Source organism: Stigmatopora argus, chromosome 13, assembly GCF_051989625.1.
Source record: "Stigmatopora argus isolate UIUO_Sarg chromosome 13, RoL_Sarg_1.0, whole genome shotgun sequence".
In the NCBI taxonomy this organism is placed as follows: domain Eukaryota; kingdom Metazoa; phylum Chordata; class Actinopteri; order Syngnathiformes; family Syngnathidae; genus Stigmatopora; species Stigmatopora argus.
The window spans coordinates 1449306-1471023 of record NC_135399.1 but is presented as its reverse complement, the minus strand read 5'-3'; the positions used below and the strand labels follow the sequence as shown (position 1 = coordinate 1471023).

At 41.0% G+C, this 21718-nt stretch overlaps 1 protein-coding gene across 1 annotated transcript in view; it reads left to right on the top strand.

Moving 5' to 3' along the window:
- LOC144087087 (gamma-crystallin M3-like) overlaps positions 1 to 17492 on the top strand; it is a 47803-nt gene extending 30311 nt beyond the window's left edge. The window contains exons 3-5 of the mRNA XM_077617385.1: positions 11800 to 12882; positions 15372 to 15614; positions 17178 to 17492. Of these exons, the coding sequence (XP_077473511.1) occupies positions 12760 to 12882; positions 15372 to 15614; positions 17178 to 17453 (642 nt within the window). The 5' untranslated portion in view covers positions 11800 to 12759 and the 3' untranslated portion in view covers positions 17454 to 17492. The remainder of the gene's footprint in view (positions 1 to 11799; positions 12883 to 15371; positions 15615 to 17177) is intronic.
- Positions 17493 to 21718: the final 4226 nt, after the last annotated feature.

Here is a 21718-nt window from a genome sequence, read left to right as displayed (position 1 = left end):
GTTTAGTGCAGAATGCTCTCACGTTGTCATAGGCAGCACTGACAAGTTGCCCCTGGCCTTGTAGCTTCTTGTTCAGTACATTAAGCTCATGTGTGATATCAACAAGAAAAGCCAAGTCCATGAGCCATTTGGGATCACTTAGCACAGGATCAATCAACTCACAAACGGCGTAGCTAGCTTTGACTGCTGCATTACTGTCTTTGGTAGCCTTCTTGAAGAAATCCTGTTGCCTCAGAAGACATGTTTTAAGACTGGCAACCTGGTTGGCTCTCTCATCTCCCTGGTATTTTTCGTACTCCTCAGCATGTCTCGTAGTACAATTACGTTTCAAATTGTATTCCTTGTGCACCGCAACTTATTCAGTGTAAATGGGACACGTCGGGGTGCCCCTGTGTTCAACAAAGAAATATTGCACTCCTCACTTTTCTTGAAACTGTCTGTGCTCATCACCGACCTTTCTCTTCACGGCAGGCTTTGAAAGAGACATCTCTGGGGCTCTGTAATATGTTTTTCCACTTGGAATGAGTCTCGGGTTGATCTTTCACATTCAGTCGCGCGGGTTTGTGGCGCATGTGCACTTTCGCTCTCCGTTTCAATCGCGGAGATGGCTACAGACACTGACACAGGCTGGATCACTGGTCATAGCACCTCATTCAGTTCTATGCTGAGAGCAGCGGAGGAGTGTGCGCGCCGAGCGGAGTGATCGGCCTCACGGCTTCTCCTCCGCCCAGCTGATTGGAGGAATGAATGAGTGAGTGAGCGAGGCACTGGACAGCCCGGCCGATGTCCCGCCCTCCAGAGCCGTATACCTCACCGTGATTGGTTCATTCAGCTCCGAACCAAAGTTCCCTCTAATTTTTTGTTGGTCTGAGCAGAAAGACAACCTCCCTGAGCGCACTGAGTACCAGTGTGAGCGACATCATCGGTACTCGGATGATTCGCCTAAAGACGTTTCGCCGACGGACGTTTGACAGACGGGCAGGTCGCCGAATGGACCTTCCACCGAACGTTCATTCGGCCGAACGGAGGTTTCGCCGAAACGGGATTCGAACGCTCGCCCCGCCGGATCGTGTGTGTACAAGTTTTTCAACCTCGGCCCGCGGGCCATATACGGTTTGGAGATCAATGTTGCACCTTCATACCGAACAACACGTCACCCGGTGGGTCCCTCACCCAAGCCATTAGTGGCCTGCAGACCCTCAACCGCAATATGAAGAAGCATTCTGGAGTCAGAGAATCCGCCTGGAGCTGGTGGCATAAGCCCTTTGGATTTGGCCCAATCTGTTGCATTTTCCGTAGCCCTTTTTGCTAAGCTTTTGACATATGTGGGTGTTGTATTATTCCCTGCTTAAGATCTTTGATAAGGTGACTTATGACCACTGCGATTGCCCCTACATATTCTAAATTGCATGAATTATATCCTCTGTTGATGAGACATACTGAGGGAAGCAGTGAATTTCAAGAGCATGGTAATTCCGAGGATGAAAAATGATGGCGAAAATGATTTTGTTTTCTGCTTTCAGACCTGCCGAACGAGTAGGGCCTAAGCGGGTAAAATTAAAACAGCCAACGGAGATATCCCTCTCTTCTTGGATTTGCCATAAAATAAATAACGAACATATAATAAAAAGGGGGAATGTTGGGTTCATTCTGGGATGTTACTATATGTTCATTTGGAATTAATGGAATCAAGTTGAAAGGAAGTTTTATTAAGGGGATCATGTGCAAATTTATAATATAGGGGGGAATGTTGGAGTAATCATTATTATAAATGTGTTTGCAATGAATATAAAGCCTTATAATATACATGCTTACTATATTAATCAATATATTTGCTTATTAGGAATAGTAATGCTCATCCTAAATGTGTAACTATATTAAACAATATATATATATGTGTTGATCGCTTTCAACGAAGACAAACGCTTACCCCAAGGTCGCTCTCCAGGACAGCTGGCTCCAGCGAGAGATACAAGTTTGCTAGGACATAAACAATACATTGAGTCCTTGCTCCGAGGACTGATTACTGGAAGATACGTCTCAACCTTTTCCCCAGATGCAAGTTCGCAATGAAGATCTGTGAAGGACGCTTAAATTGTTGTTGGTTCAGCGGATGGCTATCAAGCATATTGTTTTAATTTGTGACGCTAGGTTGACGCTAGGTTTGCTTGATTATGGAATTGTTTTGTTTCTTGCTTACGCAATTGGATCTTGTCGATAACCTTGTAATTGTTTTGATTTGAGGCCTTAAATGGGCAGGACATAATGCCACTCGTTAGAATAATCTTGATCGGACGAGCGGCTGGATGTATTCTCTTTTTGCAAGAATTAAATGGTGATGTGACTACAGATGCCTTTTTTATTGAAAGCTGAAATACCTAAGGATAAACCTACAATTGGATAAACCTAACACCTATCTCTGTAAAGTGAATATTTGTGTTTGATTTACTCAATCAGTTAATGTACCCATGCATTTCCACTCTATCATTTCAACGCTCTTCTCCTTTTCTGTAGTAAAGTCAAGATGTTATTAGTAAACTCAAGAGCAACACTTTGATCACCATAGTAACGTGAAACCTGAATGACCTTCTTTCCCCCTTTCTTTAAGGTTTTCAACCTAACCACTTCCTATCACCATAAACTTCAATAAAATTGTAAACTGGAAGAATTTGAGTTGTTCCTGCGTTGATAAGATCGGGGCCCCTTTTCAAGTTTGGGGCAAAATTTGAAGAAAGTAGAGATAACTTGACAGTGGAAAACCAGCATGGCATCATAGACAAAGGATTAAAGGCCTTGAGTCAAAGCCAACGCAGTCGTCGGAAGGGCCTCAAGAGGAGCGAGGCCTCAAGCCATGGCGGAAGAAGCCACTGGGAGGACAATTGAGCTGCTAAGGCTCGAAAGGGCCAAAGCAGAAAGAGCTTTCATCAATCAAGCCACTCACCTAGGCAAAGAGGCAAGAAAACTGGAAAAATCAGAGTTGCTGAAGGAATATAATAGGCTCTATGCACAAGCACGAGAGGTACATGGCACCAATAGCGATTGCGAACTCGGCCTCCTTGCCGAACGGGGAGGTTCCGAGGAAGATATTGAAGGAATATTGGAGAAAATAAAGAAGACCAAATTATCGTAAAAATCAATGTTCGTCTACCATCAATGGCAGCCCGGGAATAAGCACTCTTGGGCGGGCATGGCAGTCCGGGAATAAGCACGCTTGGGCAGGCAGATGTAGCAGAACCGAGCCGTAAAATGACAGCAATCGGGTCAAATCCATCCTAAAACAGCATTTAATGATTAAATACAAATACTGGATGATATCGCGATGGAGACAAAAAAACGTCTATAGACGTCCATTCGCCAAACGGCTCAAAATGGTCTCAAATTCGGTCAAATCCAGCTGAAAACAGCGTTTAATGATTAAATACAAATACTAGTATTTGTATTTAATAATTAAACTAACAAATACTAGTACGACCTGTCCGTCTGTCAAACGTCCGTCGGCGAAACGTCTTTAGGTGAATCATCCGGTCACGACATCATCATTGCTCGCTATGGGCACACCAGTATCACACCTGCCACAAGCAGGTGCATGTCAATGTTCCCTCTAATTTTTCATGTAAAACATGCTGTAAAACACGAAAAACATGAGTGGACAGAGCTACTGCCACTGGCTGCCACTTAAACGGCGCCATCATGGGGAAAGGGGTAAAAAAAAAAAAAAAAAAAAAAAAAAAATATCGATTTTTTTTTTACTGCGCGCCATATGATTGTTACTGCGCAGAGAAGACGAGAGTAGTGCGCAATTGCGCACGTGCGCAGCTTAGAGGGAACATTGCTCCGAACACAAGTGTCATTCATATCAATTTTGCGGGCCCACGAACATTAATCTTTCATATTAAGACGGGGGCCGCAAATTATCGTCCCGAGGACCGCAGTTGGCCCGCGGGCCGCAAGTTTGAGACCCCTGCTGTAGATGGAAAAACAGACACTGGTAAAAGCAGTGACCCCAAGGCACAAAGTCCTGCCGCGTTTCAGCAGGAGTCGTATAATTTATTTCCACCCCACCACCATCAGAACGTGGTACCAGGGTGTAGTCGGTTTTAGGACGTGGGCACACCACGTCTCATTTATCGCCTCCAGCTTCAGACCATGCCCTGTAAGGTTTTAAGCAGGTAAAATGATTTAAAAGCGACATGTGTTGAAAAGTTAGGCTTGTCCTTTGCTGCTCTTGTAACTGGGTAGACATTATTCCATTTCTCACAATTGGGGCTTACATTTTTATTTGTCATTATCTCCATTACACAATCAGGAGTAATTTGCGCGGGCACTACTCGTAAGAGAGGGCGGGGCCCCATACATGTTATGCAGGTTTGATTTATAGTAATAGCTGCATTTTCCATCAACAATAACCAATTTTTTCTTACCGCCTCCCGTTTGGGAACTCCCTGTTGCGGAAATGAATTCTCTGGTCATCTCAGATTTTAATTTTACTATGGCGGATCCGGGTGTTTCCATCTCTGACGATTTTCTTACCGTCTCATAGACATGGTCATTGTTGTTGAGACACAATTGTAGAATTTTGTAAAAAGAGTCTTCTCCACCTGCCCATGGACTTAGGAAAAACGTCAGACAAGGATCCACAAGTTAATTTGTCAGTCTGAATAATGATTTGTAATGCCCCCACCGTATGGTTTAATTTTATCGAAGGCCTGATGGTTTTTTCGCACGGGTGTGTCATCCAAGCTTGCCAATCTAGACCAGTTTCTGCAACAAGGTTTCCCCAATCTGTTTAAATCCATATGTATCCTTTGAAATGGATATGTAGCTTTTGTAGCTTGACATGAGGGGGAATCGCCCGTGTTTTGGCCATATATCTGCATATAGATTGAATATATATAACCTCCCCCTTTTTTGAGGCATGAAATTTACCATGACTCAAAATGGCAGCCCTCCCAGATAAGTCTTTTGTTTGTGTTTAGTCCCCCAGGTTCCCAAAATTTCCCATTGCAGAAATCAAAAAATTTCATTTGGCGAAATTCTTTTTTTTTGTTTCTGTCCTACTCTGCCACCGCCGTCCTCGAAAGGCTTATCAGCGATTTCAGAAATATTCCACCTTGATATTAGAATATTGATATATCCTGGTGGCTAGCCAATTGAAACACAAAAGACAGACACTCATCCACGCTCGCACTCATAATCAAGGAATTTAGAGTGCTCCCCCAATCATCCATAATTTTGGTTTGTTGGAGTAAAACTGGAGTACCCAGAGAAAACCTACGAATTCTTGAGAACACCAGGATTACTCCACACTCCGGAAGGTCTGGATCCACTCCGCATTAGTAGATCCTCGAACCGCAAGATTGATGCCTGAAGAAACTAGATAATTAATGTATTAGATTCACATGCCACATATCTAAAAATAGAAATTTGTTCAATTGCCACCGCCCCTTACCCCACTCAGTCAGCATGTAGACTGCCATGCGAGTGGCTGTGATTAACTATCTATTCGCCAATAATGCAATAACGGAAAAGTTGTGACACATTGAAACACACACACCCCCTTTCAATAATATCGAATTTTGCCCATTCTAGTCAACCCATCTACTTAAAGCATTTCTCCAAGGTTGATATTTTATAATTTGGAGATGTTATTTCTAAAACATAGACATTATTTCATCACTTGTTTCACACCATGAAAGGCCCCACCTGAATTTGTTGTAGATATTCCCCTTTATCTAAGCTTGTTATTGCCAATCGTTATCACCGTAACATTCAGGTGTATTAACCCCATAATTGCAATGCAGTCAGTTTTGGCTAAATTCTTAATTTGTATGCCCCTAAAGCAATAGGCAGTAAAGTCCCAATAGTCATCAATATGACCTATACCAAAGCATATGCCCCCTTCAGGCCAAACAGGGAACGTCTTTTGTGCACTTAAAGACGCTCCATGTTTCTTCCAGGGAAACCATGCCTATCCTAAATCAATTATCTTATCTACCCCAGCCAGGTTCAATTTACCTAATAATTTGGACGAATGCCACGAAATTTCTCATGCCATTTCTGCATTGTTAAATTCATGTCTGATCTCTTTAACAACCAAATAACTCTTAGTACCTAAAACATGATTTGTAAATCACCCCATACTATGTTTACTTAAGATAAGAGCTATTTCTTATAGCTCTGTTACCACAAGAAAAATCTACAATAATTAAATTAGAGAAATCAACCTTTTACTAGGCATTTCCTAATTACAATTTTCAATGCTTAATAAAGGACCCTCAAATTGTCACCAATATGCCATAATATTGTAAAAAAAAAAAATTCCATTCATTTTTCTTTAACCAGCCAATCACCTATATTGAAGTATTTTGAACAATCCAACCATTCAAAAACTGTAATAATATCGTTTTATCCTCCAAAACTAGCTCTCTTCAATCAAGAGCCCTTTGAATTTCACAAAACAAAAAATAAAATAATAATAATAGTATTATTCCCAATTCCAAAGCTTTTACCAAATCAATCTTTGCCAAACAGATTTTCTATCACCTCGAAAGCCATTTCTTATTAAATCCCAAAAATAAATGCGAAGATAATCGCGGAACCCTGCATCCCTTGCAGACCATGTTTTGTTCTTATTCTGAAATGTTTAAACCAGGGGTCTCAAACTTGCGGCCCGCGGGCCAACTGCGGCCCTCGGGACGATAATTTGCGGCCCCCGTCTTAATATGAAAGATTAATGTTCGTGGGCCCGCAAAATTGATATGAATGACACTTGTGTTCGGAGCAATGTTCCCTCTAAGCTGCGCGCGTGCGCAATTGCGCACTACTCTCCTCTTCTCTGCGCAGTAACAATCATATGGCGCGCAGTAAAAAAAAAATCGATTTTTTTTTTTTTTTTTTTTTTTTTTTTTTTTTTTTTACCCCTTTCCCCATGATGGCGCCGTTTAAGTGTCAGCCAGTGGCAGTAGCTCTGTCCACTCATGTTTTTCGTGTTTTACAGCATGTTTTACATGAAAAATTAGAGGGAACATTGACATGCACCTGCTTGTGGCAGGTGTGATACTGGTGTGCCCATAGCGAGCAATGATGATGTCGTGACCGGATGATTCACCTAAAGACGTTTCGCCGACGGACGTTTGACAGACGGACAGGTCGTACTAGTATTTGTTAGTTTAATTATTAAATACAAATACTAGTATTTGTATTTAATCATTAAACGCTGTTTTCAGCTGGATTTGACCGAATTTGAGACCATTTTGAGCCGTTTGGCGAATGGACGTCTATAGACGTTTTTTTGCCTCCATCGCGATATCATCCAGTATTTGTATTTAATCATTAAATGCTGTTTTAGGATGGATTTGACCCGATTGCTGTCATTTTACGGCTCGGTTCTGCTACATCTGCCTGCCCAAGCGTGCTTATTCCCGGACTGCCATGCCCGCCCAAGAGTGCTTATTCCCGGGCTGCCATTGATGGTAGACGAACATTGATTTTTACTATAATTTGGAAAACACCGGCGGCGCCTCCGCTGCTCTCAGCATAGAACTGAATGAGGTGCTATGACCAGTGATCCAGCCTGTGTCAGTGTCTGTAGCCATCTCCGCGATTGAAACGGAGAGCGAAAGTGCACATGCGCCACAAACCCGCGCGACTGAATGTGAAAGATCAACCCGAGACTCATTCCAAGTGGAAAAACATATTACAGAGCCCCAGAGATGTCTCTTTCAAAGCCTGCCGTGAAGAGAAAGGTCGGTGATGAGCACAGACAGTTTCAAGAAAAGTGAGGAGTGCAATATTTCTTTGTTGAACACAGGGGCACCCCGACGTGTCCCATTTACACTGAATAAGTTGCGGTGCACAAGGAATACAATTTGAAACGTAATTGTACTACGAGACATGCTGAGGAGTACGAAAAATACCAGGGAGATGAGAGAGCCAACCAGGTTGCCAGTCTTAAAACATGTCTTCTGAGGCAACAGGATTTCTTCAAGAAGGCTACCAAAGACAGTAATGCAGCAGTCAAAGCTAGCTACGCCGTTTGTGAGTTGATTGATCCTGTGCTAAGTGATCCCAAATGGCTCATGGACTTGGCTTTTCTTGTTGATATCACACATGAGCTTAATGTACTGAACAAGAAGCTACAAGGCCAGGGGCAACTTGTCAGTGCTGCCTATGACAACGTGAGAGCATTCTGCACTAAACTTGTGTTATGGAAAGCCCAGCTCTCTCAGACAAACCTTTGCCATTTCCCAGCATGCAAGGCTCTCGTGGATGCAGGCACACCATTCAGTGGTGAGAAGTATGTTGAGGCCATTTCGAAGCTACAGGAGGAATTTGATCACAGATTTGCAGACTTCAAGACACACAAAGCCACATTTCAAATTTTTGCGGACCCCTTCTGCTTTGATGTGGAAGATGCCCCTCCTGAGCTTCAAATGGAGCTCATTGACCTGCAGTGCAACTCTGCACTCAAAGCCAAGTTCAGGGAGGTGAGTGGAGAAGCAGACAAGCTTGGGCAATTTTTGAGAGAGTTGACCCCCAGCTTCCCTGAACTTTCCCGAAGGTTCAAACGGACCATGTGCCTTTTTGGGAGCACATACTTGTGTGAGAAGCTCTTCTCCACCTTGAACTTCAATAAGTCCAAGTACAGGTCCAGACTTACTGATGAGCATCTTCAAGCTCTACTGAGGGTCTCCACTGCTTCCTCCCTCAAGCCAAATGTGACTATGTGAGAAGAAGCGCTGCCAGGTCTCTAGCAGCAAGGAGTAGGCAAGAGAAGCCGTGTTCAGAATATTTCATGTTCAATGTTCCATTCAAGTTCAGAAAGTTAAAGGTTAAAGAGCTGTTAATACAGACATTTGAAACGGAATAAAAATAATTCATTTTCTCTACTTAGCCAGCCAGTGTATATCTACTGTATGCTCATTAGTATTATTTGGTTTTGTATTACTGATTGATTTATTTTTTATTCATCTTTAAGTTAATTTATTTAATTCATTATTTTTTGTTAAAAAATAAAGATATTTGATAACGTTGGAATGTTTTATCAGTGCTTTTCTTGTGGAAATCCTGATGCGGCCCAGTCTCACCCAGACTCGGCCTCTAGCGGCCCCCAGGTAAATTGAGTTCGAGACCCCTGGTTTAAACGGAAGCGCGCCCTTGGCCGCTGACTGTGACCTTCACGCTCGCTGCAAAAGCAGCATTCTTATCTTTTGTTTACAAATTCCAAAACGCGCTCTTTTCTTTTTGTGCACAAAGCCTTGCCTCCTGTGCACAATCATAATATTTTTTAGAGAAGACTAAATTAATAAACTAAATTAATTATTCTCCCGATATCCAACTATATCACAATATTTTGCCAAGACCCCATAATCACAATATGCTGCAAGCATAACTATATCATAGCAAAAACCCATTTCTGCCCTCAAGTTTGCTTAAGCACCCCCAAGGCCAATTATTGTAATATTCTCCATGGAAGGGGTCCCCCAAAAATTTTAGTCGCTTGTGCGGTCCGCGCGCATACTATACTGTATTATAATGTCTAACACCGTCAAATCAGCCGCACCAAAACAGAGCGCTTCCCCCGCAATCAACGCATTATTTGGCAAGTTTAGAGTATGACAAAAAACGCAGTTTTGGCAAGCCCGCTAAACATTTTATTTGCCGTTTTGTATTTCTGTTAACCAAAATATTCCCGCTAGCAGACGGGAACGAAACCAGGATAAGCCACAATAAGCCATTTCATTCCAGTACATTGACAGTACATTTAGATACTATTAAAAAGTATGTCTAGCACTTGGAAATAACCATTTTAATTGCTGTTTTACAACTTTCAGCATCACACAAAAAATTCCAATTGAATTCATTCACAAAGAATGTGATCTCTGGTTTAAAATTAGCTCCACATCCTCATGTTCAAAATCCTCATTAAAATCATTTTGAGCAGGCCTGTCTTGTTTTTAGAGACCTTTTTGTCCAGGCAATCACGCAATATATGCCCCAATTTTCCACAAACCCAGCACATATCATTTTTGAAAACCCGATTTCTGTTTAACCTCATTTGTTTTTTTGTTTTTTTTCCAACCCCTTGGTAATATTTCTATTCTGTCTCCGTCAGCCGAGCAGGCCGCGCTATCTTTTATTTTTTTACACAACGGACCCGTTTTATCACCCTTCTTTCTGTGGAACAAGCCGCCTCGCTTTTTATCAACATTTTGGCTCTCACTCCGCTCAATTTTCCTAACGTTCCCATCACAACGCTTTTTTGCCATCAAGAACCAATAATTTGTATCCTCATATCCATCATTATCCATTTTACACAGATTACTCTTGTGCTTAGCGCACATTTTATCTCGTAAATCCAGTATTTTATGCATATTAAGCTGTCCAGTAAACCCATACTCGGTTATCCATAAGTTTAGGTGTTTAACTCTTGTAGCGCTTTGACTTTCAACAAACTTCCAATCTCTACACGACAGACGCTGTTTTGGATCGTCGTCGCTAGCCGCTTTTTCATTCGAGCTGCCCATTTTTGGAGGGAGCTCGCGTGCACTCAGTTATCAGTTAGCAAATTTCTTTTCCGCGGAAGGACATACGTAACACACGCAACACGTAACACACGCAACACAAATGTATACCCTAGCTTGATATACTGTCAGAGTTATATTTGTACCTTTCCGGACCGCGGCACAGGACACCCCGAACTGCCCCAAGTTTTATAGACTCATGCTCTGTCTCTTTACCTGGCAGCGACTAGTATACCCAGGGTTTTTACGCAGTCCCCTGGACGCGAGTCGCAGTCCCCTGGACGCGAGTCTCATTTTAAAAAATGGACCTCACGTGCAATGCCCCTTCGCGCATTTGGAACCCGTCAACAAACGCAGACATTCACGTGGACTTACCAGATATGACCCCAGATGTCTCTTTCAGAGGGTTAGTCGTCGAAACCGTCGAGAACCCAGGCGCTCCTTCGAGTTATCCAGCCCGGAAAGGGGTATTTAAGCGCCGTGCACGGTCTTTCCAGATATCGAACGGAAGCGACCTGGATTCTGCTTCGGTATCTTGACCACAGGCTCGAAGGACCAAATATTAGGTTTATCCAATTGTAGGTTTATCCTTAGGTATTTCAGCTTTCAATAAAAAAGGCATCTGTAGTGACATCACCATTTAATTCTTGCAAGAAGAGAATACATCCAGCCGCTCGTCCGATCAAGATTATTCTAACGAGTGGCATTATGTCCTGCCCATTTAAGGCCTCAAATCAAAACAATTACAAGGTTATCGACTCGATCCAATTGCGTAAGCAAGAAACAAAACAATTCCATAATCAAGCAAACCTAGCGTCAACCTAGCGTCACAAATTAAAACAATATGCTTGATAGCCATCCGCTGAACCAACAACAATTTAAGCGTCCTTCACAGATCTTCATTGCGAACTTGCATCTGGGGAAAGGGTTGAGGCGTATCTTCCAGTAATCAGTCCTCGGAGCAAGGACTCAATGTATTGTTTATGTCCTAGCAAACTTGTATCTCTCGCTGGAGCCAGCTGTCCTGGAGAGCGACCTTGGGGTAAGCGTTTGTCTTCGTTGAAAGCGATCAACATATATATATATATATATATATATATATATATATATATATATATATATATATATATATATATTGTTTAATATAGTTACACATTTAGGATGAGCATTACTATTCCTAATAAGCAAATATATTGATTAATATAGTAAGCATGTATATTATAAGGCTTTATATTCATTGCAAACACATTTATAATAATGATTACTCCAACAATAGGTCATAAGAGTAATCCAAGTTAAGGGAAAATACAAAGAATGCAACTTAAGGTTGTGAGGAGCAAATTAAGCATCAATCAGCTGGCATCTAGGTGGTACTTATTTTATCCTACCAGTTGCGTGTGATCGGGTCTGAAGGGTATTCCTTGCTCCTTTCTCGCTTGTCTACTTTCAAGGCTTGAATCTGAATTTTTATATCCTGGCTCATGCCCTATGATCTCAGGCAGGAAATGAGGCGAGGTGACTTTGATTTGGGTTTTGTTTTCTGCCCCCTGTTGGCCTGGAGGAGGGGCAGACATATCTTCTCCAAAGTTGACTTGACAGTATTTAATAATTAAATGCTGCTAGGATGTGGATGTTACCCCATTTTTGTGCATTGATTTATTGATTATTTTTTATGTGTCGTAGCTGCAGCTGCAGTAGAGGTTTTATAGCCCTAAAATAGTTTCTGCTGAAGGCGTCACTAGGAAATGCACGGACCGCCACTGTCCCTATATGAGTAAATATGTGCCACATTGGATTTGTACGTTTTTTTATCGCTTAATAATGGGAATTTCAATCAATAATAAGGGGAGCAATTAGCCGAGGTTGACAGGTATACTGTACAGAAAGATAAAGTTTTTCGTTACAAGTTTCTACCTATCTGCCAAGGTTTGTTATTATATTATTTAATTTAAGGTGGGATCCCATTGATGTAATAGGTGAATTGAATGCCGATTTTAATGTGTACAGCAGCTACCATTTTTTTGCATTTATTTTTTTGTTACCATTAGAAACGACTCCACAGGTAGCACAATGGAACCAGCATTTTTTTTTCATTTTAAACACAAAGAAGGCTGTTGTGTTACATGGTCTTCGGGGGCCGGGTTGCGAGACCACCATGTTAGACATGTGACATGGGGCACAGCTGTACTCCATAGCATGCTGCTGGCTCAGGGCTTTACACAATGGGAACCCGCTGATGCAGGTGGGTGTACTCCAGTATATAACTGATCGTGAAATGAAATGGAAGAGCAGCAGTTCAGTGTTTGCGGTAATAGCTCACCTGTCAACGATGACCACCACTGACATGAGCATGGGCAAGGTGAGTATTCAATATCACAAAATTGGTAATGAGTTCATTCATAAGCCAATCATCACTGTAATTAACTTTTTTTAATATTAGAATATTTTTTCCAAAAATAAAATGTTAAATGTAAACATTTTCGGACGGCACGGTGATTAGTGGTAATGACGTCCGCCTCAAAGTTCTAAAATCATAGGTTCAATGCTGGACTTCGACCTTCCTGATTGGAGTTTTCATCTTCTCCCTATTCCTGCGTGAGTAGTGCCTGGTGGTCAGGTTTTATCTCAAATACCCCAAAATGTATGTTCCAATGGTAGACAGAGTGAAGGCTTGTCCTTTACAACCAAGTATCTATAATTTCAAGGTACGTATATACCGGCTATTGTCCAAAGCTGGCTGCAATAAGTTCCAGCACACTGTGACACTTGTGAGGATACGCTGCTTGCTCGATGAATAGATGTAAACATTTCCACTACAGTGGTACCTCGAGATACGAGCTTAATTCGTTCCGGGACTGAACTCGTATGTCAATTTACTCGTAACTCAAATGAACGTTTCCCATAGAAATGAACTAAAAACTAATTAATTCGTTCCAACCCTCTGAAAAAACACCCAAAACAGGATATTGGATTGGAAAAACATTTTTATTTGTTCTAATCCGCCATCTATTAACAAAGTAACAAATAACTTGCGGTGTAATAGTACTAAAATGTGTTTAACAGTACTAAAATGTGTTTAATAGTACTAAAATGTGTTTAATAGTACTAAAATGAGTTTAATAGTACTAAAATGTGTTTAATAGTACTAAAATTAGACAGCGAGAGGTGGGGGAGAGGGGAGACTTTTTGCACGGCAACGCGCTCGTAACATAACATAAACAAATTTAAATGAACCTGGATACAATGCAGACACTCAAAAATAAATGTAATCTAACATTACACTAAATTTAATTCTATTTTTGTTTTAAATTTTGATACCTTTCTTCTCCCAGCTTGGCTCTATTTGCCCCGCCTCCACCCTGACTTTCAGATGCAACCTATCGAGGGTTGTTTGCTTTTGTATTCCCTTCAACATATTTTGAAAATGAAGCACACAAATGTCCTCACAATAGGATAATGTGCGCCCACTTGCCAACGAGAAGTAGTATATACGCCATTTGCACTGACAAACGGGGAAAAAAACATGCAAAAAAATGCAACGCTCCGCCCAGTGCTCGTAGAGACATTACACGAGGCAGTTGTGACCAGAGACATTACATGAGGGAGTTGCGAGCAGTAAGACTGCTACAGTAAGCTGGTATATCAAAAGTTTCCTCGTATCTCAAGATAAATATTTGCTCGAAATTTTACTCGTATCTCAAATTGCTCGTATGTCGGGGCACTCGTATGTCTAGGTACCACTGTATATTCATTCATTCATTTTCCATACCGCTTATCCTCACAAGGAGAGGTGTTGGACCCTATCCCAGCCAACTATCGGCACCATTCAGACTCAGACTCTTATGGGCAATCTAAACAGTTACCATGTATGTTTTTGGGATGTGGGAAGAAATCGGAGTACCTGAAAAAAAACATGCTAGCCAGAGAGGACACGCAAACTTCACATGGGAAAGTCAGAATCTGGGATGAACCAGAGAATCTTATCTGAACTGTGAGGCCGACGTGCCAAACATTTCTGCTATAAAATTTTGTTAATCAATTCAAAGGCCATTTAAAAACAAAAGCATTTATGTAACCCCCTAACCCATATCAATGTTTTGCATTTTAACAAAATTTAAAAAGCATGGCGTTCTACGTGTTATGCATCTGGAGAACAATACTTTGATTATACTGTCTCAGAAAGTCACAATTTAAGGAAAAGTTTTAGTTTGTGGCCACGTGTATGTTGTCCCCACTTTTCTGGGATAGAAGGTTCAATCCCAGGTTCGTCCTCTTTGTGGGGAGTTTGCATGCTCTCCCCGGGCTTGCATGGGTTTTATCCAGGTGCTTTGCTTTCCTCCCACATCCCAAAAACATGCATGGTAGTTTGGTTGAACACTCTAAACTGGCCCTAAGTATGAGAGTGAGCATAAATCATTTTCCGTCTCCTTGTGCTCTGTGATTGGCTGGCCACCATATCAGGGTGTCCCTCTCCTGGTGTTCATAGTTAGCTGAGATAGGCTCTAGCAACACCCACGGCCCTTGTGAGCATAAACGGTTCGGAAAGTGAATTAATTAAATTTGTAGTTTGTTTGTTTATATTTTTTTCAATGTGTGCCTTTGGGGGGTGCACCAACTTGATTGTGACGTTGCTTAAGTTAACTAAAGCAATTTGAGAAGGCGTGTCTTATGAAGAACAGCTTTGAGTGGGAGGAGAACTAATTAGCACAAATTGTTGCTGTTCTACACATGTTTTATAGGGAACAACAATAAGAACAAGGAAAGCCATCTCTCTTTTGAGATTATTAAGGGAAGCAGAGGTTTCTTTTTAAAAATATGTAATGTTATCAATTCCATATTTTTTCCCAGATCATCTTCTATGAGGACAGGAACTTACAGGGTCGATCCTATGAATGCATGAGCGATTGCTCTGATGTGTCATCCTACCTGAGTAGGTGCCAGTCCTGCCGCGTAGAGAATGGCTGCTTCATGATATACGCGCGTCCCAACTTCATGGGGAACCAACACTTCATGAAGAAAGGCGAGCATGCCGACTCCATGAGTGTGACGGGTATGACCAGTGGTATCAAGTCCTGCCGCATCATTCCCATGGTGAGCAGAAAGTGACATACCTGCTTTCATATTCATAGTCCAGGGGTGCTGAACCATATTATTTATGTAATGTTCTGTTTTATGTTTTCATTTTATTTTATCCCCACAAATATTCCCTAATTGGTTGATTAATTGATGAATGGTAATATTGCATTTCACTACATTAGATTATTAAAATATGCTATCAATGCTGTTAAGAATTTAATTAAATGATAAAACAAATACCGTATTTTCTTGCATATTAGCTGCCTCCGCGCATAAGCCGTACCTTTAAAATCGCCTTAAATTCATTGAATTTTACAATTTCTCTCATATAAGACGCCCCCTGATTCACAATTTTCACCTCCATATTCATGGTTTTAATAGTGAGTACAAATGTGTTCCTTTGGAGAGGAAATCTTGAGAAAAATCATCGCACATGGTATTTCTGAGATACTGTATGAATCGAAAGGATCGTCTGCTGGATTGTACATTCCTAAATGGTGCTGCCTGCATGTAGACAAATTCAAAAAGGAAGTCACGCGAGCAGTACAACCAGAAAGTCTGTCCGTAGCGGTCTATTTTGTCATCCCCAGGTAAGATGGTGAGCAATGCCAGGTACAAGTAACGTAATTTCTCCCATATTAACCGCCTTCGCGTATAAGCCGTACCCTTAAAATTGCCTTAAAATCATTGAATTTGACAAGTTCTCTTGTATAAGCCCCAAAATTCACAATTTTCACCTCCATATTCAACATTCAAAAAGGAAGTCACTCGAGCAATACAACCAGGAATTGTTTCCTTAGCGGTCTAGTTTGTCATCCCTTGGTAATATGGTGGCACCCTGAGCAAGCAATGGCAGGCACAAGTGAGTTTTTTCACTTTTTATGCAAGATACGCCTTTTTTGTTTAGCATCTTATCTTTTTATCTTTTCTCTATTTTGAAATAAATGACAGTATTGGCCACATTGTCTTGCTTTATATGACGTTTCGTCTTTGTCACTTTGCAGTTTCGTGCATGTCAAGTCTAATTTGTATGCATATAAGCCGTACCCTCGATTCAGTCATCATTTTTTAGCGACAAATAAGGCGTATATGCGAGGAAATACAGTATCTCTGGTTTTGCAGTTTTCTGTTTAATATATTGTAAGCATAAATGTTTGACATTTTTAAATTCAGTTAGTTTCCCAGGACGGATTAATCAGTGTTTAAAGATTGAAGATTACTGGTTTAGTTTAGTATTGCATGCAATATTTCAAAAGTAAAATAAACTTTTATTTCAATACAATTTCCATTGTACTTCTATACTGTATTCAATCATTATTCAATGAACAGCCCCCAACCAACACAAAAGCCTATTTGCATTTTAAAACTGCGGGTTACACTGATGCACAATAATATTGAATATACTTCTGAAAAACAACACGACTGTATTTTATGAAACTACTGTACTTAGAATTGCCTATGACATTTTATTGCAAGACAAAAAAGCATCTATTGATTTGGATATCAAAAAGTTGATAACACCTGAAGACACTTTGAGAAATCTCCCATATTTTTTTTATTTTTACTCTTTCCAAACAGCACAGGGGCCAATTCAGGATTAGGATCTTTGAGCAGGAGAACATGAGTGGCCAGTCCCAAGAGCTACAGGAGGATTGTGACAACATCATGGAGCGCCTTCGAATGAATGAATGCTTGTCCTGTCAGGTGATGGAAGGCCACTGGCTGCTGTTCGAGCAGCCCAACTTCCGTGGCAAGATGGCATATGTGAGGCCTGGCGAGCACCGCAGTTTCAGGGAGATGATCTTGAGCAGCACTCGCTTTTTGAGCATGAAGCGCATCATAGACATATGTTAGATGTATAATTTTTACAATTAAAAAAAATGCTGTAAAACATTCTATCCCTTAATTTTGTGTATACAGTGGTACCTAGACATACGAGTGCCCCGACATATGAGCAATTTGAGATACGAGTAAAATTTGGGGCAAATATTTATCTTGAGATACGAGACAATTTTTGATATACGAGCATACAGCGGACGGGAGAGACTGCTTATAAGAACATCATGGGAATTGTCTTTATGGTCGCAACTCCCCCGTGCAATGTCTCTCCGGTCGCAACTCTCTCGTGTAATGTCTCTACGAGCACCGGCGCTTAGCATTTTTAGAGGTTTTTCCACGTTAGTCAGTGCGAAAACAACCCTCGATAGGTTGCATCTGAAAGTCAGGGTGGAGGCGGGGCAAACAGAGCTAACCCGGAAGAGGAAAGGTATCAAAATGTAAAACAAAATTATTATTAAGTTTAGTGTAAGGTTAGATTAAATTTATTTTTGATAAATCCAAGTAATCCAAGTTCATTTAAATTAGTTTATGTTATGATATAGCACATTGCCGTGCAAAAAGTCCCCCCATCTCTCGATCCCTCTCTCTCTCCCCTCCGCGAAATCTGTCTAATTTTAGAACTATTAAAATATTATTATTTTAGTACTATTACACCACAAGTTATTTGTTACTTTGTTATAAGATGGCAAATTAGAACAAATAAAAATGTCTTTCCAATCCAATATCCCGTTTTGGGTGTTTTTTCAGGGGTTGGAACGAATTAATTTGTTTTTAGTTCATTTCTATGGGAAACATTGACAACAACGAAATAAGCTCGTATCACGAGTTACCACTGTATGAGTGAATAAGTACAAAGCAAATCAAAGTAAATGGGATTATTAAGAATCACCAAATAAAATCATTAAGACAAAAAAGCAGCAAAAACATAAAACGAGCAAGAGTGGACGGAGCTACCGCCGCCGGCTTCCACTTGAACAGCGCCATCTGCGTTGCGGTAGCTAAAAGGGATACAGACTCAAGAAGATGTTGTAAAGTTGGACAAAAACTGAAACCACACAGGAAGTCTTCCACAAGATGGGGAACTTCTGCAGACTGTGACCAAGGTAGATAATATGCAGAGTCACTCTTCCAAGCTTAAGACAGCAATAGCAAAGTAGAGCCCCTCGACTCCGTTGCTGGTAAAGGCTGACAGCTCTTCCATCTTATCCCAGCGGCATTGAGGTGTTGCTCCTTCTGCTGCGTATTGTAACAGCTAGTCCCATATGTGACAGCGTAGGCATGGCTGAATGGTTCCCAAAAAAGAAGTAGCAGAAAGAAGCTAGGCTAACAAAACAAAGAAAGTTGTAAAAACATAAAAGTATAAAGTACAAAGTGAAGTAAAAAATGAATGTATTAAGAAATATTAAAATGTAATTAAAAAAAAGATAGAAGGGCTGAAATGCAGTGGCGGGCCGTCAGGGCCTTCAAGGCCTTCTCTGCTGGCCTAAGAAATATCTGAATCATATTATATTTTGTCCATCAATACGTACTTATTATTCCAGATGGTATGTTAGCTTCCTTTCATTGCTTTTCCCCCTGGTTGCACTGCTTCCAGATGTGTGTTTTCATATTGAAGCATTTAACCAATCACATTTCAGCCATTATTTGTTGCCAGATCAGATCTGCCTCAAAGCCTGCACAATCAGTTCTTGCGGGCTCTGCTGCATTAAACTAGACTGTTGCTTTTAACCAATCAGATTTCGAGTTGGCAACCCCACAATGATTTTTCATAGGCGTTAGCATTTTGGTGGCTGGGACATGTCATTGCTTTCACAAACTATGATTGGCTAGTAGGCGGGCCAAAGCAGTACCGAGGCAGCCGAGATCGCAAACTCCACCCACTATGGCCGACAGAAGCAAAAACAAATAGATACTGTTTGCTCACAAAGCTATTTTCTAGACGGACTTTTTCAGGAAAAAAATGGACATCATTAAGAAAGGGCGGTCAACTCCGAAGCTAGCAAGCCTGTTACAGCCGGGAAAATGGTGTGTGGGGCACTTTCAGCGCGCTAACTTAGCTCCACAAGCAAATAGTATATTGTTGTGTTGATTTGATGCCATTTTCAAAACGGACTATGCCGGAAATATGACAGGACAGGCTCAACTTTCATCAATAGCTTCGATGGCGATAGGAAAGAAGGAAGAAAGGAGGATGGATATTGTGTAAAAAGGATTTTTGGTGAGTAAAATTACAAATATGGCTATATTCCTAAATAATATTTCAATTGTGGGCCAAGTTCTGATATCTGAAAAGCTCCAGTGTTTGTATTTAAGCTCCAGTGTTTGTATTTAATCACAAAATGCTGCTAAGTGGATTTTACCCCAGTTTAATTTTTGGCGTTTCACCATTGACGTCCATCGCTGTCTTTTCCCAGGAAAAATCACCCCCCTGGCCTGGTTGTAATGTCTCAAAAGCTCCAGTATTTGTATTCAATCAATAAATGATGCTAGGAAGTGGATTTTACCTAATTTTAGTATTTTAGTGCATTTTTTGTCATTTCACGTATGGACGTATCGACGTTCATCACTGTCTTTTTACTGGGGAAATGGTACTCCGGGCCCGGTTCTGATGTCTAAAAAGCTCCAGTATTTGTATTTAATCAATAAATGCTGTTTTTGGCTGGATTTTACCCCATTTTCGGGCAATGTTTTCCCGTACGCCGTTGACGTTCATCGCTGTCTTTTCCCGGGAAAATCACCCCCTGGCCTGGTTTTAATGTCTGAAAAGCTCCAGTATTTGTATTTAATCATGAAATGCTGCTAGGAAGTGGATTTTACCCCATTTTTGTGCATTAATTTATTGATTATTTTTATGTGTCGCAGCTGTAGCTGCAGTAGAGGTTTTATAGCCATAAAATAGCTTTTGAGGGTTGGATTGATACGTTGAAGGCGCTACCAGAAAATGCACCGCCCGCCACTGCTGAAATGTATATGTACGTGTACGTGTGCGCGTGCGTGGGCAACTGCGTGGGCGCCTGCGCGGGCGCGTGCGTGCGCGTGTGCATGTGTGTGTGTATGTGTATGTGTATGTGTATGTGTATGTGTATGTGTATGTGTATGTGTATGTGTATGTGTATGTGTATGTGTATGTGTATGTGTATGTGTATGTGTATGTGTATGTGTATGTGTATGTGTATGTGTATGTGTATGTGTATGTGTATGTGTATGTGTATGTGTATGTGTATGTGTATGTGTATGTGTATGTGTATGTGTATGTGTATGTGTATGTGTATGTGTATGTGTATGTGTATGTGTATGTGTATGTGTATGTGTATGTGTATGTGTATGTGTATGTGTATGTGTATGTGTATGTGTATGTGTATGTATGTGTGTATAGTTTAGCTTAAAACTTACAGACTTGGCATTGCAATTATGGGGTTTAATGCAGCTAAATGTCAGAGAACAGAGATAACGATTGGCGAGGACAATAAGTGGGAAATGGACAATTCTCCAAGCTCCAAAATCTAGCAAAGAAACAGATTTTGTTTGTCGCTTTGGGTTTGACAAAATGCGCGGGCGCCTGCGCGGGCGCGTGCGTGTGTGTGCGTGCGCGTGTGCATGTGTGTGTGTGTATGTGTATGTGTATGTATGTGTGTATAGTTTAGCTTAAAACTTACAGACTTGGCATTGCAATTATGGGGTTTAATGCAGCTAAATGTCAGAGAACAGAGATAACGATTGGCGAGGACAATAAGTGGGAAATGGACAATTCTCCAAGCTCCAAAATCTAGCAAAGAAACAGATTTAGTTTGTCGCTTTGGGTTTGACAAAATGCGTTGGCGGATGAGATCTGGTATATTTTGGGAACGTGAATCCCATTTATAAAACAAATTTGAGGAAATTTGGAAATTGGCTCTACTTTGCACTGGACGCCTGCAATCTAGGGGGGGGGGGCTTCCATGGCATGAAACAAGTGCTGGAATTATGGTCAAAAATAGCACTTCCAAATTATGAAATATCAACCTGTGAGTAATGCTTCACGTAGACGGGTTGTCTAAGAATAAATTGAATGGGCAAAACTCGAATGGCATACAATATACAGTGGTACCTCGTCATACGACCGGTTGTCATACAAAATTCTCGTCTCACGGCGGAAATTTCGATCGAATAATTCGAATAATGGAGGTTATTTTTTTTTTTACAAATGGTTAATATACTTGTGTGGGGGTGCGTGCGTGTCTCAATGTGTCTCAGTTTTTCTATTATTGCATTATCGGCACACAAAGAGTTAATCACAGCCA